General features: G+C 66.9%; 2 protein-coding genes and 1 long non-coding RNA gene across 6 annotated transcripts; all 3 read left to right on the forward strand.

The window, feature by feature from the left end:
- The first annotated feature begins 90 nt into the window (after window positions 1-90).
- On the forward strand, window positions 91-2839 carry LOC143159866 (uncharacterized). Of its 2 annotated transcripts, XR_012995252.1 has the most exons (4): window positions 91-594; window positions 1197-1390; window positions 2285-2428; window positions 2560-2839. It is a non-coding gene; the product is annotated as an uncharacterized LOC143159866 (long non-coding RNA). The 2 variants fall into 2 exon arrangements; XR_012995253.1 differs by lacking the exon at window positions 2560-2839 and having other exon boundaries at window positions 1197-1385; window positions 2285-2327.
- A 6357-nt stretch (window positions 2840-9196) lies between these two features.
- On the forward strand, window positions 9197-14244 carry LOC143159865 (uncharacterized). 2 transcript variants are annotated; one of them, XM_076337345.1, is made up of 4 exons: window positions 9197-9546; window positions 9674-9828; window positions 10011-10141; window positions 13771-13915. In XM_076337345.1, the coding sequence occupies exons 1-4, from the start codon at window positions 9471-9473 to the stop codon at window positions 13775-13777; spliced, it is 369 nt and encodes a 122-aa protein (XP_076193460.1). In that variant the 5' UTR covers window positions 9197-9470; the 3' UTR covers window positions 13778-13915. The 2 variants fall into 2 exon arrangements, 1 of the variants encoding a protein (XP_076193460.1); XR_012995251.1 differs by lacking the exons at window positions 9197-9546; window positions 9674-9828; window positions 10011-10141 and adding exons at window positions 11737-11785; window positions 13949-14244 and having other exon boundaries at window positions 13771-13845.
- A 297-nt stretch (window positions 14245-14541) lies between these two features.
- Window positions 14542-17360, forward strand: LOC143159863 (uncharacterized). 2 transcript variants are annotated; one of them, XM_076337344.1, is made up of 6 exons: window positions 14542-14734; window positions 14907-15033; window positions 15389-15543; window positions 15636-15824; window positions 16713-16898; window positions 17030-17360. In XM_076337344.1, the coding sequence occupies exons 2-6, from the start codon at window positions 15024-15026 to the stop codon at window positions 17309-17311; spliced, it is 822 nt and encodes a 273-aa protein (XP_076193459.1). In that variant the 5' UTR covers window positions 14542-14734; window positions 14907-15023; the 3' UTR covers window positions 17312-17360. The 2 variants fall into 2 exon arrangements, with proteins under 2 accessions (XP_076193459.1, XP_076193458.1); XM_076337343.1 differs by having other exon boundaries at window positions 14542-15033.
- Window positions 17361-26513: the final 9153 nt, after the last annotated feature.

The raw sequence follows: 26513 nt of genomic DNA on the forward strand, positions 1-26513 counted from the left end.
AGCAGCGTGTGCTGCGCGTGCCCCCCTGCCCGGGCTGTGTCAGGAAAACGCCCTTCCCCAACGATGACGTCGGTCGGTGTTTATCGTAGGAAAGCGTATTAACTTTGCTCATCTGCACTAGTTCCCGTTCTGCAGCGCAGTGTGACGAGGGGCTGGAGTTTTACCCCAGACGTGGGCAGTGTTCGTGCTGAAGTAGAACAAACTAAAGGGCGGCCGGGCCCTGGGCGTGAGGACTTGACCTCGTGGAAGCCGAGAGCTGTCCCTGAAGGATAAAGGACGCCCTGGGACATCCGAGGTAACGCCGCCATCCCAGCCCCTCTGAGGCGGCTTTGAACCCCTCCCGGCGTCGGCTGGCGCCACGGAGAAGCGACTCTGGCCAGACGGACTCCAGGGCGTCTGGATCAGCAGACAGGGCAGCGAGAACGCTGCGGAAATAGAGTTGCTGTGCCAAGTTTTTCTGTGATCAGTAATCGGTAGCGCGGGTGCCGGTGACGAGTCAAACGTGGTGGACCTGAAGGTTTGAAGGGTGCGAGAACCCCGGGTGAACCCACGTTCGGGGTGCCCCGATTTGGCTGGGAGGCCTCATGCGCATGAGTAAGTATTTCCTCTTGTGATCCTGTACTTGGCGTCCCAGCCTCCCTCCTCGGCCGGCACGGGCCCGCTGCGAATCTGTTGACAGGTGCGGGGCCCTGCTCCACTCCTCCGCTCTGGGGGTCCCCTCTCGGAGGGCAGCGGCTGCAGCCTGTGGGGCTGGGGGTCCCCGGCAGCTCCCGATTTCCACCAGGGGATCGGTCCCTGCTCGATGACGCCGGCGGCTCCTGGGCCTGGCTCCCAGCCGTGTCCCCTGGGGGAGAAGGGGACCCGGCGGGGCTGGGGGTCTCCCGGTGACCCCTCCTGCCGCCGGGCTCCCTCCTCCCGGCACAGGCACCCTCTGGTTTCTTCTCCCCAGCCCTTTTCCGGAGCGGCTGCCGGCAGGACAGACCCCTCCGGCCTGGCGCTGGCTCTGCCGGAGCCGGGGAGAGCTCGGGCCGGGGGGAACTGGTTTCCGCTGGGGTTCAGCCCTGGCCAGCGTCATCCTCACAGGCAGATGCCCGAGGACCGGAGGTGGCAGCGTCAGGGCGCTCCTGTGGTGGAGCCTTGGGGTGGCTCTGAGCTGTGTTTGAAGCCGTGGTTTTACCTAAAAACTTCTTTTTCAGCTCAAGAAAGTTTGGGCACGGGGAGCGACGACTGTCCCGGTGCCACCAGTCCCACAGGAGGTGTTGGTGGCCCAGGTGATGCCTCGTGGCTGTGCCGACGCGTGGGGAAGGCTCATCCCGGTGCCTGGGCGAGGAGCGCGGCCCTGCGGTGATGAGCGCCGGGGGACGCCGACGGGGAGGACGTGGCCGGTAAGGCGAGTGCCCCGAGGCGGCGGCTGAGCGGAGCTGTGCGGTGGGAGCGGGGCGCTCGGCTCCCCGGGGATCTCCGGGTGCCGCAGGAGGCACCAGGGTCCCCAGGGTCGGAGGGGCAGGCAGGGATCCTGCCCCCCCAGGCCATGGGAGCGGGGTGCCAGCTGGCAGGTAGGTGCTGGGGGCTGCCGTGCGCCGGGGGGTCGGGCAATGGGGAGCTCCGGGGAGCGGTTTTGTGCTCGGGGCACTTTGGCTTTGCCCCTCGTCCTGCCGGCTGAGGGACGGGGAGGGCGGGCCCTGTACCCTGTCAGGGCTCCCTGTGGGGCCCTTGGGAGGAAGGAGGGGTCCCGGCGTCAGCGGGGCAGTGCTGGTGCAGGTGCCAGCGTGCGTCCCTTGGGGTTCACAGGAGCTCAGCACCGCAGGGCCAGGGCCTGCACCTGCCGGGGCAGGGTACCCCCATGGCCAGAGGCTGTTTGTGGGAGCAGGGGGGGCCCCGTGGTTCCCGACCCCGTAGCCCACCCTGAGCCAGGGCTGGGCCGCACATTTCGGGGGGCCGTGGCTGCGAGGGGTGTTTGGGGAGTGGGTGCGGGTGCTGTCGGGGTCCGGCCCCATCCCCAGTCTGGGGCTGCCGGTCATCGGTCTGTGCTGCCACCGCTGCTGCGTGGGTGGGTTTTCAGCCAGATCCTGGCTCTCGCCCACCCTTCCGGGCAGAAACGGGGACGGGACACCAGAAATGTCCCGTTGCTCCCTCCCCTCCCATCATAGGTGTGCGGTGCGGGGTTGCTGCTGCCGAGGGGTCTGAGCAGAGCTGCCCGTGCCCAGGAGGCAGCAGCTTCAGGGGCTCTTTGGGCCGGGCCGTGCTGCCGGGAGCTGATTGTCCCACATCTCCCCCTGTGCAGGGACGGACGGACAGATGGACAGACGGAGGAGACCCAGCCACGCTGCCTACGCCGAGGCTGCCGTCGCCGCCTGCCCCCGCTCCTGGCTGGGGACAGCCCTGCCTGCGCCCGCCCAGAGACGCTGCGGGGCCTGCACGGATCCAGGTCAGTTGTTTGGGCCCCCGTTTGTTTTGGGTCCCGTTTGTTTGTTCGGGCTCCTGTTTGTTTCTGGTCCTGCTTGTTCCAGCCCCAGCTCAGTTTTGGTTCCTGTACCAGTTTTTCTGCTCTGGTTTCAGGTCCAGCTCATGGATGGCTCCAGCTCAGTTTTGGCTCCAGTTCGTGGATGGTTCCAGCTCCTCAATGGCTCCAGCCCAGTTTTGGCTCCAGTTCGTGGATGGTTCCAGCTCCTCCTGGCTTCCAGTTCGTTTCAGCACCAGCTTGTTCTGGCTCCGGTTGCTCTGCGGCTCCAGCTCATTTGTTCCAGCTTGTGCTTGTTGAAACGATCTTGGCTTTTGGCAAGGTCGTAAATCAATCACTGTCATAACTTGGATATGAATATTAAATGTCATAACTGTACACACGTTGACTAACGAGTTGGTGTTTATTGTTCACGCACCCTCCCGGGGGTTGTACACCCCCGGAATGAAGACCTGGACGGGCGAAGAGGGTGGGGAAAGCGCCGTTTCCCCCAGAGACTATCTCAGACGTTTAATTCGGCCTGGTGCATGCCGGCCTCCCTAACTGCGGGGACCAACGCGACCGGACCCCCACCTCCGGTGGGGGTCCACGCACCCTGCCCACCCGCCTCCCGCACCCACCCGGCCTGCCCCCCTCCCACCCCAATGCCCTCCCACCCACACCCACCCTGCCCCCCTCCCACCTGCACCCCAGCACCCTCCCACCCACACCCCAACACCCTCCTGCCACCCAGCCCCATGTCAGCCCCCCCCAGCCAGGTCCCCGTTTCCCAGCCCAAACACCCAGGACTCGGGTCCTGCTCCAGCCCCGGCAGCCCCTTCCCCAGACCCAGAAACGCCGGACCGGGGCTCGGGGCTCCGGCCTGGGAAAGGCCCGGCCCGGTCTGTGCCGCCGAGCCCCGGCCCGAGGTTGTGATTCCCCGGAACACCCGGCCGAGCCCCGCACCCCCCCTGCCCCGCCTGCGGGGTCGGACGGGCCCGGGAGCCCCGGCGCTGTCGGGCGGTGCTTGGGAACTGGTCAGGGGGACCCGCGGGACGGGCACGGCCGCGGGCGGCTCGGGCGAGGACGGGGGGCGCCGGGCTCCGGCCCTCCGGGCTTTATTCCCCGGCGCCCCGAGCCCCGACGGCTCCTCCGCGGAACCACCGCCAGCGCGGCCGCCCGGGCACCGGCACTTGACCACCTAACCCAGCCCCGGCCCGGACACCCCCCCGGGCCGCGGCCCCGCTCGGCCGCGGCCCCTTCCCCGCTTCCCGGTCCCAGACGCGGCTCCGCTCCCGGGCCGAGCCTCCCAGGCCGAGCGTCCCGGGCCGAGCCCCCCGCGCCTCACCTGGCCCCGCCGGGGGAGCCCGGCCCGGCCCGGCCCGGCCGCTGCCGCCCCGGGGCCGCGGGCGCCGCCGCCGGGGGGGAACGACAAAATGAGGCAGACGGCGGCCGCCGGGGCTCAAATCTCCTCGGCCCCGCCCCGCGCAGGCGCCCCGGGGCACCGCCCACTCGCCCCGCCCTCGCACCTGTGCCAGCACCCGCCCCGCGCAGGCGCCCTCGGCCAACGCCCCCTCGCACCTGTGCCGGGCCACGCCCCCGAGGCTCCGCCCACTCGCCCCGCCCCTGCGCCCGGCACGCCCCGCGCAGGCGCGCTGAGGCCCCGCCCCTCCGCGCCCCGCCCCGCGCCCGCGCCTCCTCTTCCGCCGCCAGAACCGCCCCGGCCCCGAGCGCGGCGGACGCCGGTAGCGGGACGCGGGGACGGAGCCCCGGCCCGGGGGCCTCTCCCGGGGCCGTGCGGAGCGGGGGGCGGTGAGGCGGGAGCCGGGCGCGGGGCCTCGCGGGCGGGGGGTAACGCGGGCGCGGGGCACCGCCGCTGCTGCCGGCGGGGGAGCCTCGACCGGCGTCCGCCTCTCCCCGGGCGGGTTGCGGGTCCCGGGGCTCTGTCCCGCCCCGCGGAGCCGGAGGAGCGCGGCAGCGCCGGGGCTGGGCCCGGCCCCACCCGAGCGCCCCGAGCCCGGCCTCGCCGCCTCCGTCCCGGCGCCGCGGGCAGGAGGAGCCGCGCTCCGGGGCCGGGCCTCGGGCGGGGAGCGGGGGCCGGCGGCCGGGCCCCGGGGCCCAAGTCCCGCGCTGCCCGCTCCTGTCGGCGGCCGCCGCCTGCGCGGGGCTGGGGGCACGGTCCCGCTTGGGCCGCGGGGAGCCGGGGCTCGGCCGGGGCCGGGGCCGCGGAGGAAAGGCGGCGGCTTCGCGCAGGCGCGGAGCGAAGGCGGGAGATGGCCGGCGGCGCCGGGGCTCGCCGGGGCCGGGCCGCCCCGAGCGCGGGGGCTCGGACGGGCACCGTCTGCCCCGGGCCCGCTCCCGCCCGGCCTCCTGCTCCCGGGGCCTAGAGAGGGGCTGCGGGCGCTGCCCCGGCCCCGCCGCGGCCAGCCCGGCCCCGGGGTGACCCCGGGAAGAGCCGCCGGGCCCCTGGCTGAGCCCGAAGAGGCCGGGCTGGGGCCCTGCTTCGAGCCCCCCGGAGGCAGGGCCGGGTCCGTCTGCCTCAGCCCTAGGCCTGGCCCGGCGAGCCCGGCTTCAAGCCCCAAAACGCGGGGCTGGGGCTGGTTCTGAGCCCCGAGACTGGCCACATGAGCCTTGTTGTGAGCCCCCCCAAGCACAGGGCTGGGTCTCTGCTTCGAGCCCCCCAAAGGCAGCACTTGGTCTCTCTCTGTGGAGCCCTAAACCGGCTTACTGACCCCGGCTTCAGGACCCCAAACGCAGGACTTGGTCTCTGTTTCCAAGACCGGCCACGTGAGCCCTGTTTCGAGCCCCCTGACTGCAGGACCGGGTCTGTCTGCGTGAGCCCTAAACCTGGCCCACTGAGCCCGGTTTCAAGCCCCAGAAACACAGGGCTTGGTCTCTGTTTCCAGCCCTGCAAACGCAGCACTTGGTGTCTCTCTGTGTGAGCCCCCAAAACTGGCCAAATGAGCCTGGTTTCAAGACTCCAATACGCAGGACTTGGTCTCTGTTTCTCAGTCCTAAAACTGGCCAAATGAGCCTCATTTCGAGCCCCCCAAACGCAGGACTTGGTCTCCCTGTGGGAGCCCAAACACTGGTTTAGTGAGCCTGGTTTCTAGACCCCAAAACGCAGGACTTGCCCTCTGTGTCTAAAACTGGCCACATGAGCCTTGTTGTGAGCCCCCCAAACGCAGCACTTTTAGTCTCCCTGTGGGAGCCCTAAACCTGGCTTGTTGACCCTGGTTTCAAGACCCCAAAATGCAGGACTTAGTCTCTGTTTCTAAGCTCGAGCCCGGCCAAATGAGCCCTGTTTCAAGCCCCCCAAACGCAGCACTTAGTCTCCCTATGGGAGCCCAAACACTGGTTCAGTGAGCCTGGCTTCAAGGCCCCAAAACGCAGGACTTGGTCTCTGTTTCTAAGCTCTAGAACTGGCCACGTGAGCCTTGTTTTGAGCCCCCCAAAGCACAGGGCTGGGTCTCTGCTTCGAGACCCCCAAACGCAGGACCTGGTCTCCGTTTCTGAGCCCGAACACGCGGGACTCGGTCTCTGCTTCGAGCCCCCAACGGTCGGGGCTCAGTGCCCGTTTCCGAGCCCCGACGCGCAGGACTCGGTCTCCGTTTCCAAGGCTGGGACAGGGGCGACTGCCTCCGCTCCGCGGGCCCGAGCCCCAAACCCCGCCGGATCCCCTCGCTGCTCCGGAGCCCCAGATCCGGCCGCCGAGCCCGGTTCCGAGTCTGCGCCGCGCAGGCCTCGGGCTGCTCCGGAGCCCCAGATCCGGCCCCACGGGCCCGGTTTCAAGCCCCGCCACGCACAGGGCTCGGGCTCTGTTTCGGAGCCGGGCCCGGAGCCCCCCGGCAGCCGCCCTCGCGGCCCGGGAACGCGGGACCGGCTCTCTGCTCCGCAGCCCCCGACCGGGGCTGGGCTCCCCGAAACGCGCCCGGGCCCGGGCCCAGCTCCGGCTCTGCTCAGCCCCGTGCCCCGCAGCCCGGGACTCGCTCTCCGCCCCGGAGCCCGGCCCGGCCCCTCTCTCTGCTCCCCAGCCCCGCGGCTGGGGCCGGGGCCGGCCCCGGGAGCCCCGGCGGCGCTCGGGGACCGGCGAGGACGGGGGGCGCCGGGCTCCGGCCCTCCGGGCTTTATTCCCCGGCGCCCCGCGCCCGCCGGCAGAGCCGCCCCCGGGCCGGGACCCACGCCCCGCCCCCGCCCACCCGGGCCCGCCCACTCCTTTTATAGACATCGCCCCGCCCGCCGGGGCCGCCCCGGGTCCCGCCGCCCGCCCGCCCGCCTCCTCGCTCATCCCCCGGCCCGTGGCGTCATCGGCGTCACTTGCAGCGCCGCCAAACCAAAGCCCCTGGTTGGCTGCAAGGCCGTGACGGCACCGGCGGGGAGCGGGAGGGGCCGCTCCGCCCGGCGAGGGGCGGCGGCGCGGGGCCGGCAGCGCCCGGGAGGGGAAAGATCAGGGGACATAAACCCGCCGCCGACAGCGGCAGCGCGTTCGTGACGCCCCGCCGCGCGCGGGGCCGGGGCGGAGGCGCCGCCCGTCTCGGGAAGGGCTTTCCCCGCCGCCGGTCGGGCGTAAGGGGCAGCGCGGAGACGGTAAACCCCGCCGACGAACGTCTGCCCGTTCCCTGTTGTTCCTCGCCGCTGCTCCGTCAGTTTCAAACCCAGCTGAGCGCGTGACAGCGTTGGGGTCCCGGCTACCGAAAGCAATCCTTCCCCAGAAGGGAGCGACAAAACCGACCGAAGCCCAGCGCGGAACGGGGGGCGGCGGCGCGGGAGCTCGCCCAGCTCCAGCGGGGCCGCAGGCGCTGCCTCCAGACCCTCCCCGGGCGCAGAAGCCGATCCCATTGACCCCCGCTCCATCCCCGCCTGCAGCGCTGCCTCCCGGCCGGAGGCGGGGAGGAATTTCCCACCGGGGTCGGGAGCGGCGGGGCTGGATCCCCACCCGTGGGTGCCCGGCGGGCGAGGGGGGCGGCTGACACCGCTCCGGCCGGGCTGGGGTGGAGGTCGGGGATGACACTGAAAAGGACAGGGGAAATAAAATAAAATCCCAGGTTGATCTCAGATCAACAGAGCTTCACTGGCCCAGTGATCTCCCACAGTTGTGAGAAAGCAGCAACTGAAGATAAAAAATACACCTGGAGTAAATTGGGGCACCCCCCCCACACCCCTCAGAGCAGCAGGATCAGCATCCCACCTCACACACACACACAAGCCTGTTGCTAACAAAGCACCTGCAGCTTTACCTCAGCTCCCAGCTACAGCAGAGAGGGAGGGACAGCCCAGCCCAAGTTAAAAGCAGCCCCCCACCCCACTCTCACAGGACACCCCCACTCACAGGTGCCAGAGCTCCGCAGCAGCCCCTTGTTCAGTGCAGCGAGGGGGAAGGCTGCAGCCCCGGGCGCAGCAGAGAGGGAAGAGACCCCGCAGCTCCTGCCTGATGCAGGGAGGAGGGAGAGGAGGGAGCAGCCCAAAGCCAAGCCCTGGGGCTGGAGGGCTGTCACCTGCAGCCACCACTGGCCTGGGGGGGAGGGGGGTGCCTGGCCTGCACATCAGGGCTGGGTTTCCTGCACAGGTTTCATTGCAGAGCCTCCCCCTTCTGCTCTTTCTGAGGCAGCCCTTTCCCTTCAGAAGCTTGTTAGCAGGGTCACAGTTACCTCTGCAGATGCCAGCCCCCTGACACCCCCCCCCCAGCCATTACAGCTGGGGGGAGCAGCAGTCCAGAGCCATCCCCAGTGCACTGAGCACTCCCCAGCACAACATGCAACCCTCAGGCTCTTCTCCTGCATGCTGAGCTGCAGCATTTAGACCAAGCCTCCCTGGAGAGAGGGCAAGGGCACCTTTTAAATCGGCAGCAGGAACCAGGGGAAGAAGAACAGCCTGTATGGCCCGGGTTAAACTAGCTGGCCCTCCTATCCGAGAGGACAGGTTTTGCCTGACCTGTTTCTGCCTCCCCAAAACCCACCTCCCACCCAGACCCCAGAGCCAAAGTTGGTGATACCCATCCCACCGTGACCACTAGGAGCTTCCTCCCTCCTCACACGGCTCAAGGGTGGAGGAAGGCAGTCTCGGGAAGGCCAGCGAGTGCTCGAGGCCCAACCTGCACCTCCACATCCAGAGCAAGAAAAGCAGCTCCAGGGCTCTGACTTAAACTGGGAAAAGCATCCCTGCTCTCCGTATGGTAAGGCGGACAGACAACAGCAAAACTGGAAGACAAACAAACTGAAACCCAAGGACAGCAGGAAACCAGAGCCCCCCCCCCAAGCAGGAGCCAAAGGCACTCCAGTAACACCACCCAAAGGAAAGCAGAAAACAAAGACAGCAGCAAGGGAGCAAGACTAGCAAGGAGAAAAGAGAGAACTCACAGCACAGCCACCACTGCACTGGGACAGAAGCCCCCTGGCCTGAGCTTAAATGCAGAGCTGGGGCCAATGGGGAAGGGCGCGTGGGTGGTGGAAGCTCCAGGTGGGGCCGTCAGGGCGATGGGGACCTGGTGGGGCGCTCCGAATGCCTCTCTCGGCAGCCGAAACCAAGCGGCCCTGGCGTCTCCGCTGACCTCTCCGGTGCCGGCTTCCCAGCAAGGCTGCCGGCATCCTTCGGAGCGAAGGGTGAGGCAGAAACACCATCTCCGTTCAGGATGTGTCCAAGCGTCTTCTCTGCAGCGACGCGCAGCCAGGGCAGGCAGCGAGCAGCCCCTGCGCGGTGCGTGTGCTGTTAACGGAGCTGCCCTGCGCAGAGCGGTCCTCGTGAGCCCGATCGCTGGATCCGACTACGCGGTGAGTTCAGTCCTTTTCTTTCCCATGACAGTAGGAAAACGGTTGGTGGGCGCAGACGATGAACTGCATGTTTACTACTCGATGTGCCTCCCGTCCTCCGAATCAATCCGCAACAGCTGAAGTTGGAAAGACCCATTTGAAATAATAACTGTGGGGACAGACGGGCAAGGGAGAAACATTTTCAGCTTTCCCAGATCCCAGGCCCATCCCAAGCGCACTAAGGGCAAGCGCCAGGCTGTCCCGATTTGCGGCCAGCAGCACGGATGGCTGTAGCAGAAGCGAGGAGGGCTCTACGGATTCTGTACAGGGACGGGAGCATCGATCTCACACTCAGCTTAGGTAGGTAGATTTTGTTACACGTCTCAGAATACGTCGTGAGGCTTCTCACGGTCCCATCTGGCCTGGCAGAGGAAAAAAATGGTCTGAAATTTGAGACGCCTCGTTCAAAAGAAGCCTTTTCTGCCAGGAAAAAACGGGAACGTCCCCGTCGAGCTGGCAGTGCCGTTTCTGCCTGCCTGCGTGCGTCCGCTGCGATGGGCTGCTGCCTTGGGTATGGCAGTCTGCAACCAGCGGAGCAGGATTCGGGTTCGTGTCCCGGGTGAGCTGCTCAGGGATCTGATGGTGAGAATATTTGCTTTCTTTTACTCAGAACGGCTCACAAAGTGTCCGTGTGTTGCGGGGCTATCTTGTGCTCTGATTTCTTCTCCCAATTCGAAAGCCTCGCAGTTGTTAAAGGGGAGGTCGCTGTGCAGGAGAGGAACTACACTTGGCCTGCAGTTACAGGCTTGGTTTTGTTCTGGTAGGTCCTGAAGCAGACTGTGACCCTGCTGTTGCGTGGGATGTCATTGTGGGCGCTTGTGATAGCCTCAGGGGATAACGATCCCCCCTCCTCTGTATACCGGAGCAATCGTTCCCAAAATATATCCAGCCCGGGGTGAGTGCTTTTGCTTTTATCTCCAAATAACGTGTGTGTGTGTGTGTGAGCTGCGGCTCGCCTGCTTTCTGTCTGCCACTGCACCTATTAGAGGGGGTTACCTGCCCTCTCCAGCACGGCGTGGCGGGCGTCTGTGCCACCGTGACGCGCTGCCCGAGGACCGGCTGAGAGGGTAGGATGGCCTCGGCGGGCGAGACCGTGAAAACGGTATCGAACTTCACCCCGAGCGCAAGGCCACGATTTATGTCGCAGCAATGTGATTTCTGGCTGCCACGTCGGGGAGCTCGTCAGTAAGAAATACCAGGGAAGAGGGAAGCTCTGCGTTTATTCACCCAAGGAAAGCAAGAGCCAGGTAGTCACTCGGTGGGATCTTAGGACAGCGCGACACGAAGTATTTCTGATGGAGGTGGTGGTTTTGAAAGTTCCCCGGAGCATTAGAAAGCCTTCACTTGGAATAGTCTGTATTACTGAATGCCCACGCGGTCAGGAAAGGTTCATTTAAAACAAAGTCACAGAGATGCTGCTGCTGCTGGAGGGCTGGAAGAGGACGCCCTTTGTAGGAGAGAAACTGCAAAGAGCTCCCCGTCGTGCAGCCCGTACGGCACGTGCTGAGGCGGGATCTCGTTTTTCCCTGTTCTTGGATCTCAGAAGCAAATACCAGGAACAAACCCAACACGTTTAGCTACAGGAACGTATCGAAAGGGTACCTATTGGGCGTAAGCTGGCAGTGAGCAAGGTCAGGTAGGAAATCAGAAAGCTTTTTCATAGGGAAAACGTAAGCTAAAAGCACCCCCCGGTATTTTTAATGCGGGATTTTTTCAGCTTGAAGGGAATGCGCCCTTGCGGATTCTGAACTCTCGGTGAAGCCAGTGAGAGTCCCGGGCAGCCGTCCTGCTGCCCGGCGGTGTTCGCCGGCTGTGAGCACATACGCCCCGGCCTGCGCAGGCAGGAAAAGGGCGAACGCTGGAAAAGGTTTCTTGAATGGCATTTCAAAACCCGGATCGGCCAGCTTTTACACTTGGTGCTCCCCTTCCCCCCGGTGTGGCCTAACTGCCCTTTCCCTCCATCTTTCACTGGATGGGAATTTAAAAGGAAACTGTTTTTGGCTACGGCGATTTTACAGAGGAATCACCCGGGGGAAGGCCCGGGGAAGGCGGCGGTGCCGGCGAGCTCGGCAGGTGCCCGCGTAGGGGCAAGGGGAGTCCGGGCAGGCACCCGCCGCCTGCAGCAAACGCCACCGCCCGTCGAAGGAACGCTAAGGGAGCCGAGCCAGCCCGGGGCCACCGGCCAGCCCGGGGCCACCGCCCGCCCCGGGGCCACCGCCCGCCCCGGCACCGCGCCCGCCCCGCCCGGACCCCGCGGCGGCTCCCGGCGGCGGGCGCTACCTGCCGCGGCGCCTCGCCTCCGCCAGGCGGCGCCACCGGCGGGGGCCGCTCCCGCCCCGCCTCGCTATTGGCTGCTCCCCGGAGGGGCCGGCACCGCTGATTGGTCGGCGCGGGCCGGGCCCCTCCCGCTCGGCAGGGGCGTGTCGACACCCACCTCTCCCCCGAGGCTACAAGAGGCCCCGGGGCGCAGTACCGGTGGCCGCCGCCAGGGGGCGCCTCCGCCGCGGGAGCGGCGCGCGGGACGGGGCGGCGGGAGCAGGTGCCGGCGGGCGAGGGGGGTCCCCGGCGGGCGAGGGGGGTCCCTGACTGGCATTGGGGGGGTCCCTGCCTGGCGAGGGGGGGTCCCTGCCGCGCCCGGGCCCTGAGGGCCCGTCTCCGGGCGACCTGGGGGCCCCGCCGTGCCCCTGGCGAACGCCGGGCCCGGTCAGGGTCGGGGGGGGTGGGGGGTTGATTGGTCCCGGCCGTGGCTTGGGGAGGGGGTGTCCGGGCCCGGGGCGGGCCTGAGGGGGTGCCCGGGGTTGGGGGTGTTTGTCCCCCCCGTCCCCGGGTTGGGGCCTGGCTGGGGTGTGGGGGCGGCGGGGCCCGGGGCTGGGGGGCGTTGGGCCCCCGCCCGGGTCGGGGCGGCAGGAGGGGTCAGCTCTGTCCCGGAGCAGCCCCGCGGGGGGTGCGGGGCCCCCCCGTGCAGAGACGCCGCCCCGCGGGGAGGGTGCGCAGGGAGTGACGCTGGGTGCGACGCCTGTGGGGTGTCTGTGGGCGACCGTCCCCTGTGAGCACCCCCGCGGGGGTGGGCGGGGGGGCTTGTGCCCCACGCCTCATCCCGGGAGCTGCTGCTGCTGCTCTCGGGTCGCGGGGGGCTCCCCGGCCGGCGTTCGGCCCTGCGCTCGTTTCTGGCCGTGCGCGTCGGGAGTTACGGGGCAGTTTCATCTCCTGGCGCTCTGCTCGTCCTGGCGCGTTGTTCCACGTGTTGTACACGCGGGGCGGCACCGTGGGCGAGGCGTGACGTGCGCGGGCACCGCTCACGCTTCACCCTCCCTGCGTCCGCACGGGAGACGCTACCCCTGCCTGTTGGCACGGGGGTCTGCGTTCTGGGGGGGGGTCCCCAAACTGCGCGTGGGGACGTAACGTCTCTCCCTGAGCTGTACCCCATTTTGGGGGGTCGGTGGCCACTCGTGCGTGGGGCGGGCGGCAGGTCCTGCCCCGCTTTGGGGGGCACGGGGCCCTTCACGCTGCGTGTCAGCAGGACAAACCCATTTGCTGCAGCTCTGCTTTTCAGGCTGCGTCCCAGGTTTGTTACAGCACCGTCACCCGCACCCCCGGCTCTCGGGGCAGGGTTTCGGGTGCTGCTTCACTGTCACGTTCAGTTCCCCTCGGCACCGCTGCCGCTTTTGGTGTTCCCGAAGCCGCTGCGTGTCCCCGCCGGGGGCCAAAGCGGCCTGGGCACGGGCGTCCCTCCGTGCAGGCTCAGGGGACGGGGGGCTTTGGGGTGGGGGCCACGACTGCGGGTTCTGCCGTGCCGTGAGGGCTCCTGGGGGGTGGCAGATGTGGGTGGGAGGGAGGGAGCCGTGCCTGAGGCCTCCTTTGGTGGAGTTAACGCATTTCTGGTGCGGATTGTAGGGTCCCCGTGTAATGCGAGTACTGCTGGGTTTGCCAAGGTCCCAAAATGAGACATTTTGTCTTGATTGCGCCGGGCTGCGCCCATTTCCAGCCCCGGGCAGGCCGGGATGGTTTGGGCTGCAGAGGCCGGGGCGCTCCCTGGACACGATCTTGGCATCCAAACCCACAGCCTGGATGATGGATTGACTGACTGACTGTCAGAATTCCCTGGGGCTCTCCAAAGAGGGGAAGCAGAGGTGCTTGTTACTGCCCTAACCACGGTGAGTAACAGGAGGCAGGAGGAGAGGCACCGAGAGCTGGAGGCACCCGAATTGGCTCCAGCTGCCTTCCGTTGCCTGGGTTTGTCCACAATTTCTTCCTGTTCTCAGCTTCAGGTGTCGGCAGTTACTTTGAAGGATGGGTTTTGTTTCTTCCTGCAAAAACCCAAGAGCTGGAGCTGGTTCCCAGCAGGGCTGGGGCTGGGGCTGGGGGGGGTCGTGTCCCCTGCGTGGCTGGGGGCAGCAGGGCTGGGACCAGAACCGCTGCAGCGGTTCCTCAGGTCACCCGGACAAGAACAGCCTTTCTGCAGGAGTTTCTGACCAGATCGAGGGTGTCATTAAATGCATTTTTGTTTCCTTTTGGTTAATGCAGTTCATGAGCTGATGTGTTCAAGCAGCTGTTTACCAGTCCCCTGCGTGTGCTCGCTGGCCACGGGCTACGGTTAAGGTGGAGAGTTAAAACTTCAGATTGAAGATTAAAGTTTCGACTTTGCCCGGCAGCTGTTGTGTTTGTGCATTGATTTTTACCACGCTTTTCTTCCCCCCTCCAGAAAACGGAGTGCTTCATCGTCCCCCGTCCCTCTCCGAGCCCTTCCCGTCCGTGTGCCTGACCCCGCGCTCTCTCAGCCGATGGGTTTTTGCCAGGAGCCCACGAGTGACCGTGGGCAGAGGCGGCGCTGGCCGCGATGTTTCCCGGCTGCGGGAGCTGCTGTCGCTGCGCTGCCTGCGCTGCCTAGGCTCTGGCAGCTCCGCGGGGCTCTGCAGCGTGCCGGGCACGACGGCCGCTCGCTTGCAGGGCTGCCTGCGTCGGGGCAGCTGCGTCTCGGGGGAACCGGCTGACACCGCGGCTGCTCCCCGCCCTGGTGAGTGGGGACATTGGTGGGGGCTGCGGTGACCGTGCTCGGGGCGCGAGAGAGGGGAGTGGAGCTCCTGGGGGTCTGGGGCTACGGCAGATCCCCCGGCCGACGTCCCAGGGGCTGACGCCTCCCTGCGGGACTCGCTCTGAGAGGCCTCGGGGGGAGCCACGGGGGCGGCTCCGGGCAGCGGCGTGTGCTGCGTGTGCCCCCCTGCCCGGGCTGTGTCAGGAAAACGCCCTTCCCCAACGATGACGTCGGTCGGTGTTTATCGTAGGAAAGCGTATTAACTTTGCTCATCTGCACTAGTTCCCGTTCTGCAGCGCAGTGTGACGAGGGGCTGGAGTTTTACCCCAGACGTGGGCAGTGTTCGTGCTGAAGTAGAACAAACTAAAGGGCGGCCGGGCCCTGGGCGTGAGGACTTGACCTCGTGGAAGCCGAGAGCTGTCCCTGAAGGATAAAGGACGCCCTGGGACATCCGAGGTAACGCCGCCATCCCAGCCCCTCTGAGGCGGCTTTGAACCCCTCCCGGCATCGGCTGGCGCCACGGAGAAGCGACTCTGGCCAGACGGACTCCAGGGCGTCTGGATCAGCAGACAGGGCAGCGAGAACGCTGCGGAAATAGAGTTGCTGTGCCAAGTTTTTCTGTGATCAGTAATCGGTAGCGCGGGTGCCGGTGACGAGTCAAACGTGGTGGACCTGAAGGTTTGAAGGGTGCGAGAACCCCGGGTGAACCCACGTTTGGGGTGCCCCGATTTGGCTGGGAGGCCTCATGCGCATGAGTAAGTATTTCCTCTTGTGATCCTGTACTCGGCGTCCCAGCCTCCCTCCTCGGCCGGCACGGGCCCGCTGCGAATCTGTTGACAGGTGCGGGGCCCTGCTCCACTCCTCCGCTCTGGGGGTCCCCTCTCGGGGGGCAGCGGCTGCAGCCTGTGGGGCTGGGAGTCCCGAGCAGCTCCCGATTTCCACCAGGGGATCAGTCCCTGCTCGATGACGCCGGCGGCTCCTGGGCCTGGCTCCCAGCCGTGTCCCCTGGGGGAGAAGGGGACCCGGCGGGGCTGGGGGTCTCCCGGTGACCCCTCCTGCCGCCGGGCTCCCTCCTCCCGGCACAGGCACCCTCTGGTTTCTTCTCCCCAGCCCTTTTCCGGAGCGGCTGCCGGCAGGACAGACCCCTCCGGCCTGGCGCTGGCTCTGCCGGAGCCGGGGAGAGCTCGGGCCGGGGGGAACTGGTTTCCGCTGGGGTTCAGCCCTGCCCAGCGTCATCCTCACAGGCAGATGCCCGAGGACCGGAGGTGGCAGCGTCAGGGCGCTCCTGTGGTGGAGCCTTGGGGTGGCTCTGAGCTGTGTTTGAAGCCGTGGTTTTACCTAAAAACTTCTTTTTCAGCTCAAGAAAGTTTGGGCACGGGGAGCGACGACTGTCCCGGTGCCACCAGTCCCGCAGGAAGTGTTGGGGGCCCAGGCGATGCCTCGTGGCTGTGCCAACGCGTGGGGAAGGCTCATCCCGGTGCCTGGGCGAGGAGCGCGGCCCTGCGGTGATGAGCGCCGGGGGACGCCGACGGGGAGGACGTGGCCGGTAAGGCGAGTGCCCCGAGGCGGCGGCTGAGCGGAGCTGTGCGGTGGGACCGGGGCGCTCGGCTCCCCGGGGATCTCCGGGTGCCGCAGGAGGCACCAGGGTCCCCAGGGTCGGAGGGGCAGGCAGGGATCCTGCCCCCCCAGGCCATGGGAGCGGGGTGCCAGCTGGCAGGTAGGTGCTGGGGGCTGCCGTGCGCCGGGGGGTCGGGCAATGGGGAGCTCCGGGGAGCGGTTTTGTGCTCGGGGCACTTCGGCTTTGCCCCTCGTCCTGGCGGCTGAGGGACGGGGAGGGCGGGCCCTGTACCCCGTCAGGGCTCCCTGTGGGGCCCTTGGGAGGAAGGAGGGGTCCCAGCGTCAGCGGGGCAGTGCTGGTGCAGGTGCCAGCGTGCGTCCCTTGGGGTTCATAGGAGCTCAGCACCGCAGGGCCAGGGCCTGCACCTGCCCAGGCAGGGTACCCCCGTGGCCAGAGGCTGTTTGTGGGAGCAGGGGGGGCCCCGTGGTTCCCGACCCCGTAGCCCACCCTGAGCCAGGGCTGGGCCACACATTTTGGGGGGCCGTGGCTGCGAGGGGTGTTTGGGGAGTGGGTGCGGGTGCTGTCGGGGTCCGGCCCCATCCCCAGTCTGGGGCTGCCGGTCATCGGTCTGTGCTGCCACCGCTGCTGCGTGGGTGGGTTTTCAGCCAGATCCTGGCTCTCGCCCACCCTTCCGGGCAGAAACGGGGACGGGACACCAGAAATGTCCCGTTTCTCCCTCCCCTCCCATCATAGGTGTGCGATGCGGGGTTGCTGCTGCCGAGGGGGCAGCAGGGTTTGCAGGGCAGCAGCTTCAGGGGCTCTTTGGGCCGGGCCGTGCTGCCAGGAGCCGATTGTCCCACATCTCCCCCTGTGCAGGGACGGACGGACAGAGGGACAGACGGAGGAGACCCAGCCACGCCGGGAGTGGAGCCCCAGGAAGAAGCCGGGCTGCCTACGCCGAGGCCGCCGCTGACGCCTGCCCTGCGCGTGGCCCCCCTCCTGGCCGGGGACAGCCCTGCCTGTGCCCGCCCGGAGACGCTGCGGGGGCCTGCACGGATCCAGGTCAGTTGTTTGGGCCCCCGTTTGTTTTGGGTCCAGCTTGTTTGTTCGGGCTCCTGTTTGTTTCTGGTCCTGCTCGTTCCAGCCCCAGCTCAGTTTTGGTTCCTGTACCAGTTTTTCTGCTCTGGTTTCAGGTCCAGCTCATGGACGGCTCCAGCTCAGTTTTGGCTCCAGTTCGTGGATGGTTCCAGCTCCTCGATGGCTCCAGCTCAGTTTTGGCTCCAGTTCGTGGATGGTTCCAGCTCCTCGATGGCTCCAGCTCAGTTTTGGCTCCAGTTCGTGGATGGTTCCAGCTCCTCCTGGCTTCCAGTTCGTTTCAGCACCAGCTTGTTCTGGCTCCGGTTGCTCTGCGGCTCCAGCTCATTTGTTCCAGCTTGTGCTTGTTGAAACGATCTTGGCTTTTGGCAAGGTCGTAAATCAATCACTGTCATAACTTGGATATGAATATTAAATGTCATAACTGTACACACGTTGACTAACGAGTTGGTGTTTATTGTTCACGCACCCTCCCGGGGGTTGTACACCCCCGGAATAAAGACCTGGATGGGCGAAGAAAGCGCCGTTTCCCCCAGAGACTATCTCAGACGTTTAATTCGGCCTGGTGCATGCCGGCCTCCCTAACTGCGGGGACCAACACGACCGGACCCCCACCTCTGGTGGGGGTCCACGCACCCTGCCCACCCACCTCCCGCACCCACCCGGCCTGCCCCCCTCCCACCCCAATGCCCTCCCGCCCGCCCCCACCCTGCCCCCCTCCCACCTGCACCCCAGCGCCCTCCCACCCACACCCCAACACCCTCCTGCCACCCAGCCCCATGTCAGCCCCCCCCAGCCAGGTCCCCGTTTCCCAGCCCAAACACCCAGGACTCGGGCCCTGCTCCAGCCCCGGCAGCCCCTTCCCCAGACCCAGAAACGCCGGACCGGGGCTCGGGGCTCCAGCCTGGGAAAGGCCCGGACCGGTCTGTGCCGCTGAGCCCCGGCCCGAGGTTGTGATTCCCCGGAACACCCGGCCGAGCCCCGCACCCCCCCTGCCCCACCTGCGGGGTCGGACGGGCCCGGGAGCCCCGGCGCTGCCGGGCGGTGCTTGGGAACTGGTCGGGGGGACCCGCGGGGCGGGCACGGCCCCGGGCGGCTCGGGCGAGGACGGGGGGCGCCGGGCTCCGGCCCTCCGGGCTTTATTCCCCGGCGCCCCGAGCCCCGACGGCTCCTCCGCGGAGCCACCGCCAGCGCGGCCGCCCGCGCACCGGCACTTGACCACCTACCCCGGCCCGGACACCCCCCCGGGCCGCGGCCCCGCTCGGCCGCGGCCCCTTCCCCGCTTCCCGGTCCCAGACGCGGCTCCGCTCCCGGGCCGAGCCTCCCGGGCCGAGCCCCCCGCGCCTCACCTGGCCCCGCCGGGGGAGCCCGGCCCGGCCCGGCCGCTGCCGCCCCGGGGCCGCGGGCGCCGCCGCCGGGGGGGAACGACAAAATGAGGCAGACGGCGGCCGCCGGGGCTCAAATCTCCTCGGCCCCGCCCCGCGCAGGCGCCCCGGGGCACCGCCCCTCCGCGCCCCGCCCTCGCACCTGTGCCAGCACCCGCCCCGCGCAGGCGCCCTCGGCCAACGCCCCCTCGCACCTGTGCCGGGCCACGCCCCCGAGGCTCCGCCCACTCGCCCCGCCCCTGCGCCCGGCACGCCCCGCGCAGGCGCGATGAGGCCCCGCCCCTCCGCGCCCCGCCCCGCGCCCGCGCCTCCTCTTCCGCCGCCAGAACCGGCCCGGCCCCGAGCGCGGCGGACGCCGGTAGCGGGACGCGGGGACGGAGCCCCGGCCTGGGGGCCTCTCCCGGGGCCGTGCGGAGCGGGGGGCGGTGAGGCCGGGCCTGGGCGTGGGGTCTCGCGGGCGCGGGGCACCGCTACTGCTGCCGGCGGGGGAGCCTCGACTGGCGTCCGCCTCTCCCCGGGCGGGTTGCGGGTCCCGGGGCTCTGTCCCGCCCCGCGGAGCCGGAGGAGCGCGGCAGCGCCGGGGCTGGGCCCGGCCCCACCCGAGCGCCCCGAGCCCGGCCTCGCCGCCTCCGTCCCGGCGCCGCGGGCAGGAGGAGCCGCGCTCCGGGGCCGGGCCTCGGGCGGGGAGCGGGGGCCGGCGGCCGGGCCCCGGGGCCCAAGTCCCGCGCTGCCCGCTCCTGTCGGCGGCCGCCGCCTGCGCGGGGCTGGGGGCACGGTCCCGCTTGGGCCGCGGGGAGCCGGGGCTCGGCCGGGGCCGGGGCCGCGGAGGAAAGGCGGCGGCTTCGCGCAGGCGCGGAGCGAAGGCGGGAGATGGCCGGCGGCGCCGGGGCTCGCCGGGCCCGGACAGCCCCGAGCGCGGGGGCTCGGACGGGCACCGTCTGCCCCGGGCCCGCTCCCGCCCGGCCTCCTGCTCCCGGGGCCCAGAGAGGGGCTGCGGGCGCTGCCCCGGCCCCGCCGCGGCCAGCCCGGCCCCGGGGTGACCCCGGGAAGAGCCGCCGGGCCCCTGGCTGAGCCCGAAGAGGCCGGGCTGGGGCCCTGCTTCGAGCCCCCCGGAGGCAGGGCCGGGTCCGTCTGCCTCAGCCCTAGGCCTGGCCCGGCGAGCCCGGCTTCAAGCCCCAAAACGCGGGGCTGGGGCTGGTTCTGAGCCCCGAGACTGGCCACATGAGCCTTGTTGTGAGCCCCCCCAAGCACAGGGCTGGGTCTCTGCTTCGAGCCCCCCAAAGGCAGCACTTGGTCTCTCTCTGTGGGAGCCCTAAACCGGCTTACTGACCCCGGCTTCAGGACCCCAAACGCAGGACTTGGTCTCTGTTTCCAAGACCGGCCACATGAGCCCTGTTTCGAGCCCCCTGACTGCAGGACCGGGTCTGTCTGCGTGAGCCCTAAACCTGGCCCGCTGAGCCCGGTTTCAAGCCCCAGAAACACAGGGCTTGGTCTCTGTTTCCAGCCCTGCAAACGCAGCACTTGGTGTCTCTCTGTGTGAGCCCCCAAAACTGGCCAAATGAGCCTGGTTTCAAGACTCCAATACGCAGGACTTGGTCTCTGTTTCTCAGTCCTAAAACTGGCCAAATGAGCCTCATTTCGAGCCCCCCAAACGCAGGACTTAGTCTCCCTGTGGGAGCCCAAACACTGTTTTAGTGAGCCTGGTTTCTAGACCCCAAAACGCAGGACTTGGTCTCTCTTTCTAAAACTGGCCACGTGAGCCTTGTTGTGAGCCCCCCAAACGCAGCACTTAGTCTCCCTGTGGGAGCCCTAAACCTGGCTGTTGACCCTGGTTTCAAGACCCCAAAATGCAGGACTTAGTCTCTGTTTCTAAGCTCGAGCCCGGCCAAATGAGCCCTGTTTCAAGCCCCCCAAACGCAGGACTTAGTCTCCCTGTGGGAGCCCAAGCACTGGTTCAGTGAGCCTGGCTTCAGGGCCCCAAAACGCAGGACTTGGTCTCTGTTTCTAAGCTCTAGAACTGGCCACGTGAGCCTTGTTTTGAGCCCCCCCAAGCACAGGGCTGGGTCTCTGCTTCAGGACCCCCAAAGGCAGGACCTGGTCTCCGTTTCTGAGCCCGAACACGCGGGACTCGGTCTCTGCTTCGAGCCCCCGGAGGTCGGGGCTCAGTGCCCGTTTCTGAGCCCCGACGCGCAGGACTCGGTCTCCGTTTCCAAGGCTGGGACATGGGCGACTGCCTCCGCTCCGCGGGCCCGAGCCCCAAACCCCGCCGGATCCCCTCGCTGCTCCGGAGCCCCAGATCCGGCCGCCGAGCCCGGTTCCGAGTCTGCGCCGCGCAGGCCTCGGGCTGCTCCGGAGCCCCAGATCCGGCCCCACGGGCCCGGTTTCAAGCCCCGCCACGCACAGGGCTCGGGCTCTGTTTCGGAGCCGGGCCCGGAGCCCCCCGGCAGCCGCCCTCGTGGCCCGGGAACGCGGGACCGGCTCTCTGCTCCGCAGCCCCCGACCGGGGCTGGGCTCCCCGAAACGCGCCCGGGCCCAGCTCCGGCTCTGCTCAGCCTCAGCCCCGTACCCCCGCTCTCCGCCCCGGAGCCCGGCCCCTCTCTCTGCTCCCCAGCCCCGCGGCTGGGGCCGGGGCCGGCCCCGGGAGCCCCGGCGGCGCTCGGGGACCGGCGAGGACGGGGGGCGCCGGGCTCCGGCCCTCCGGGCTTTATTCCCCGGCGCCCCGCGCCCGCCGGCAGAGCCGCCCCCGGGCCGGGACCCACGCCCCGCCCCCGCGGGCCGCCACCGCCCACCCGTCCCCGCCCACTCCTTTTATAGACATCGCCCCGCCCGCCGGGGCCGCCCCGGGTCCCGCCGCCCGCCTCCTCGCTCATCCCCCGGCCCGTGGCGTCATCGGCGTCACTTGCAGCGCCGCCAAACCAAAGCCCCTGGTTGGCTGCAAGGCCGTGACGGCACCGGCGGGGAGCGGGAGGGGCCGCTCCGCCCGGCGAGGGGCGGCGGCGCGGGGCCGGCAGCGCCCGGGAGGGGAAAGATCAGGGGACATAAACCCGCCGCCGACAGCGGCAGCGCGTTCGTGACGCCCCGCCGCGCGCGGGGCCGGGGCGGAGGCGCCGCCCGTCTCGGGAAGGGCTTTCCCCGCCGCCGGTCGGGCGTAAGGGGCAGCGCGGAGACGGTAAACCCCGCCGACGAACGTCTGCCCGTTCCCTGTTGTTCCTCGCCGCTGCTCCGTCAGTTTCAAACCCAGCTGAGCGCGTGACAGCGTTGGGGTCCCGGCTACCGAAAGCAATCCTTCCCCAGAAGGGAGCGACAAAACCGACCGAAGCCCAGCCCGGAACGGGGGGCGGCGGCGCGGGAGCTCGCCCAGCTCCAGCGGGGCCGCAGGCGCTGCCTCCAGACCCTCCCCGGGCGCAGAAGCCGATCCCATTGACCCCCGCTCCATCCCCGCCTGCAGCGCTGCCTCCCGGCCGGAGGCGGGGAGGAATTTCCCACCGGGGTCGGGAGCGGCGGGGCTGGATCCCCACCCGTGGGTGCCAGGCGGGCGAGGGGGGCGGCTGACACCGCTCCGGCCGGGCTGGGGTCGGGGATGAGGGGGTGACGCTGAAAAGGACAGGGGAAATAAACCAAAATCCCAGGTTCCCCCCGCTGCCCAGGCTGGGCAGGGAGATCGCGGGGGGGGGCGTTTGCCGCCCCGTAGCCCTTTGTGCCACAACCCCCCCGCACCCAGCCCGTTTTCCCCGGCGGAGCCGGTCACGCCTCTCGGCTTTCCGAGGAGAACCCACGGGCAATCGCCTGCGGGCAAACAACGCCGGAGCGACTCCCGTTTGCCTGGGGATGCGTCCAGCTGCCTTATTTCTGCCGCCGCGCCGTCCCCAGCTGCCCGCAGGCGGCTGCTGAAGCCCCCCCGGGGGGCTGGGTGCCGCTGCCCCAGCCGGCGGCGCTGGCAGGGAAACCCGTCCCGCTGCCTCCCGGGAGAGGCTGCGCTCCATCCACCGGGCACGGCATCCTCACCAAACCCGGGAAATAAAGCCACACGAGCTTTATCCAGGGAAAGAGCATTACCGAGCGCCCAAAGCAGCAAAACCAGGTACAAACTCAACCCACGCAGCGAGTCGGGTCACCGGCATCAGTCACGAGTGACCCACGACCCCGCAGCCCTGTCCCATCCACAGCCCCGGCTCGATGCAGGCGCCACCGGCCCAGACGAGGCCATGGGCTCTCGATCTCCAGGTTCCGAGGCAGCTCCGCACAGCGCCGCTTCCCCTAGACCAACCCGTCCCTGCCCCGCCACCCTCTTGGGTCGAGCTGGCTTTTCTCCTCCCCAGGCGACAGAAAAGAGGATCCGACAGATCTCCTGGAGAGACCGTCGAGGTCGGGGAGGCAGACGCCGATGCACCGCACCCGCCTCCTGCCCACCTCCCGGCCGGCCGCAGCCCCCGGCCCCAATTCCCTCACAGCTTGATCGGACAGCCAGGGGGGAGCCGAGAGGGGCTGTTTACTTTGTTGGTGGGTTTTTTTATATGGCCCCTATTTCTAGAGCTGATGAATACACCCATTTTTGCATTTAAAGCCTGGAAATGCATTCCTCTTCTCTCAGGAGAGAGACGCAGATGCGCTCCATCTTCCCTGAGTAGGTTTAAGCACACTTCCCAGCTTGCTTCCCCATCAAGTCATCCTAGATCTACACACACACACACATAGATATATATATATATAAAAACGTCACTAACCTTTGTGCAATACTAACTAACCTGGCTGCTTGCCTAGGTTTGACTTTTGCCGATTCCCACACGTTGCTTATCAAGCTAGGTTTTTGTTTTTTTTTTTTTTTTTTTTTTAATTACTCAGCTAGGAAAGCACCTAACCACGGCACAGCGGTCCCTGACAAGGCAGAAAATTGGGTTATCGAAGGGGAATGACACCCCGTGTTCTGCAGCGGGGGCACAAGGCAGCCCCCCCTCAGCTCGCGCCGCCTCCTTACCGCGCTCCGGGGGAGAGGTGCGATGGAGGAGTCTCTCTCCCGGCTGCCTGCAGCAGCGCTGGGGGGGGCCGGGGAGCGAGAGGGCCCCTCCCCAAACCCCAGCCCACCCCCCAGCAGCCCAGGCTGAGCCCTGAGCAGGCCCAGAAGAGCCACCCACAGAGGGGGAGAGCCTAAAAATCAGCCCTAAGAGGCTACTGCTGTAATTAATGAAGTATTTAGGCAACTCTTGATTAGATGCCTGATTTTTGCAGTGCTGGCTGTAGGTCTGTGCTACCCACCCACACAAGGAAAGCCCCTGCACCCCTAAAGAAAAAGCTTTACCCCCCTTTTGGGCTGGGGATGCCCAGGCCCACAGTGCCAGCAAAGCATTAACGCATCTGAGGGCGGGGAGGAACGACAATAAACTCTTCTCCACTATGAATGTCCCCAGAGGTCTCTGCAGAGGCGGCAGGGACCCCCGGTTCTGCACGGCCCCGGCAGCCGCAGCCCCCATGAACCCTTCACCAGGTGGGATCCTGGTGGGGCGAGCGGCGGCGGCCCGGCCGGTCCCCGCGTGTCCCCGGTCCCGCAGCTCCTCGGCATGATGCCGGGGGGGTCCCGGAGGAAAATCCGGCGTGGCCGTGCCGGCAGCGGGAGCGCGATGTGCCAGATGAGCATCCCTGGGGCAAGGTGCTGGGGCTGCCAAGCGCCGCCTCGGGGCAGGGCTCTCCGTCTCGAGGAGCGAGCGCTCTGCCCAGGTTCACTCCCCACCGGAGAAATTGCTTCTCTCGCACCACGTCGGCTGGCACAATGCCACGCTTGTGTCCATGGCAAACATGGACAGCTCACCCTGAGGCTGGTCCCATGGCCCCCAACATGCAGCCCAGGGTCTCTGCAGTGCCCCGGGATGAGCCCCCGCACCGAAGCACAAGCCCAGCCGGCTCCGGGGACACTCACGGAGACGCCAGGACACGCAGACCCACGTCAGGACACAAACCCGTGGGCCAGGAGGGCTGGTCTCCGCAGCATGGCCAGGCTCCTCGCAGCCCCTCTCTGGGGCCTTGCGCCAGCAGCACGACTGGGCCGGCAGCTCCAGCCCCGCAGCGGGGTGAGGGGGGCTCCCCACAGCCAGCACGGGGACCCCAAAGCCGTCGCTGAAGACCTGCCGCCCCAGGGATGGCCGCAGGCTCTGGCCACCCCTACAGCCAAGAGCTGCTGGGGCTTCAGGTGGCCCCTGGGCAAGGGAGGGTGGCAGCAGCAAAACCCAGACCCCGGCCACAGCTTCCCCACACCCTGGGGGGGCTCAGCAGCACCCGACCCCCTCCCTGCACCCTGCCTGTCCAAAAGCACCCACACCCCGCTTCCCCACCAGCCAAGGCCACCCCAGGTGTGGGTCCTTTCTCATCGGCCGGGGAGTGCCCCCCATCACCTGTGGGGCTGCCCCAGCTGGTGCTGCACAGCACAGGAGGGGCTGGGAGCAAAACACAAAAAAAGAAGGGGAAAAAAAAAAGGAAAAAAAGAAAGAAGATAAAAAAGGATAAAACAGGAAAAAGAGAAAAAAGAAAAAGAATGAAAAAGCACAAAAATAAAAAGTAGAGGTGCAAAAGAAGCGAAACGAACAGCGGACCCACCCGCCCCACCCCACGGGCAGCCGGTGGTGGGGAAAAAGCCGGTGAAGCAGCAAAACTGACCCCCCAAAGCCCCAGCCTAAAAAAAAAACCCCACCAAACAAAAAAAACCCCAAATGCCACAAACAAACCATGCCAAAAAAAAAAATATAGAGAAAAGCAGCAGAGAAGCACACTGAGCTGCTGAAAAGCGGCGGAAGAAAAAAGCACTGCAGAACTTGGCCCCCAAGCCCCCCAACCCAGCACTGGCAGCCCCCCCACACACACCCCAGAGCAGCAGCTCATCCATCATTTCGGCTGCTGATGCCCCAATGCCCAGGGGGCCGAGAGGAGCCGGACCCAGCCCTGCAGGCCGAGAAATGCCCAAAAACCCTCTCCCAGGTGATGCGCCGAGGCCGAGGGCGGCTGCCGCGGGGTCGGCGTTTGCAGGATTCGGTCCCCAGCCGCAGTTCCTCATCGGTGCAGGGCACTGGGAGCCGCTGGCGAGGGAAGGAGGTGGGCTGGCCGGGGCCGACGCTGCGGGGATGAGCACGGTACCCTTGTGCAACGGGATTTCTGCAACAGGCACCTGGGGAGGGAAACGAGCAAAAAGGGGCAGGAAAATGCGACCGAGCGCCTGCCGGCCTCGCTGCCGGCCTCGCCCCAGCCCGCCCGGGCGAGCATCTGCCCCTAATGCGTTTCCAGCACATTAAAATACCCGACACATCTGCACATCCCCTGCAATTGGGCATGCGATCCGTGCTGGGCTGCTCCAGAGCCGAAGGGGGGCAGGGAGCTCTGGTTACAAATACGAGGTGGGATCAGGCAACTCAAGCTCCCCAGATTTGCAGCTGGAAACAGCTCCTGCTTCTCCTGCACGGTTTTCTCAGCCACCCGAGCCAACTTCCAACCAAAGCCAAACGCACAGGCGTTTGGCCGCCCCAAGCAGACAAATACGGGGCTCATCTCGGGGGGGTGTAACTCCAAAACGAATTTTCAAAGCTAAACGTGAATATCTAACCTTGAATTTCATTTTTTTTTCCCCCAGGTGAACACCCGGAGACCACATTGTTTTGAAAGACTGAAGGAGTAGCTACATCGTTAGCTGAATGTTCATCAAATACTGACGGCGCTTTCAGGTAGACTGTGTATGTCCTTTTACACATTCAGGAGCGATCACACTCAGCAAGGACGATGCTGGTTCTTCTTTAAACCATTTATCCGAAGACAGACAAACTGTCTGAGATGTTTTATCATCTCAGACAAACTGAGATGCTTTACTCAGTGTCTTCACAGCACCAGGAATATTTTCAGGCCAGGTTCTTTTAAGTGTGTTTTGAGTGCTTTATAAAAGTAAATATTGTTGGATAGTTTACAAGCAATATCTATAAATATTTTTGTGGAAACTAACGTGTTAGTGAGGAAATATGCGCATAAGGCAGAGTGATTGCATTTTACTGTTTAATAGGCAAGGGAGATTTCTTCCAGTAGCATGGACTTTTCCAATTACATGCTGATTTTTCCAATTACTTATTTTCACCTGCATGTGCCATGCCTTTCAGGCATAAAAGAAGAGAGAGTGCCACATCGGCTGGCAAGACCCGTTTACCAAGACACTATTATCTCTGCTTCCAGA

Source organism: Aptenodytes patagonicus, chromosome 4, assembly GCF_965638725.1.
Source record: "Aptenodytes patagonicus chromosome 4, bAptPat1.pri.cur, whole genome shotgun sequence".
Lineage (NCBI taxonomy): Eukaryota > Metazoa > Chordata > Aves > Sphenisciformes > Spheniscidae > Aptenodytes > Aptenodytes patagonicus.

Bases quoted from the DNA above. Each gene is read 5' to 3' on its own strand.
- LOC143159863 (XM_076337343.1), top strand. The intron at 15,544-15,635 runs GTGGCAGCGTCA...CTTCTTTTTCAG, and splicing joins CAGATGCCCGAGGACCGGAG to CTCAAGAAAGTTTGGGCACG. The intron at 15,825-16,712 runs GTAAGGCGAGTG...CCCCCTGTGCAG, and splicing joins CGACGGGGAGGACGTGGCCG to GGACGGACGGACAGAGGGAC.
- LOC143159865 (XM_076337345.1), top strand. From the start codon at position 9,471: ATGGCTGTAGCAGAAGCGAGGAGGGCTCTACGGATTCTGTACAGGGAC. The intron at 9,547-9,673 runs GTAGGTAGATTT...CTTTTCTGCCAG, and splicing joins CGATCTCACACTCAGCTTAG to GAAAAAACGGGAACGTCCCC. The intron at 9,829-10,010 runs GTGAGAATATTT...TTGTTCTGGTAG, and splicing joins AGCTGCTCAGGGATCTGATG to GTCCTGAAGCAGACTGTGAC.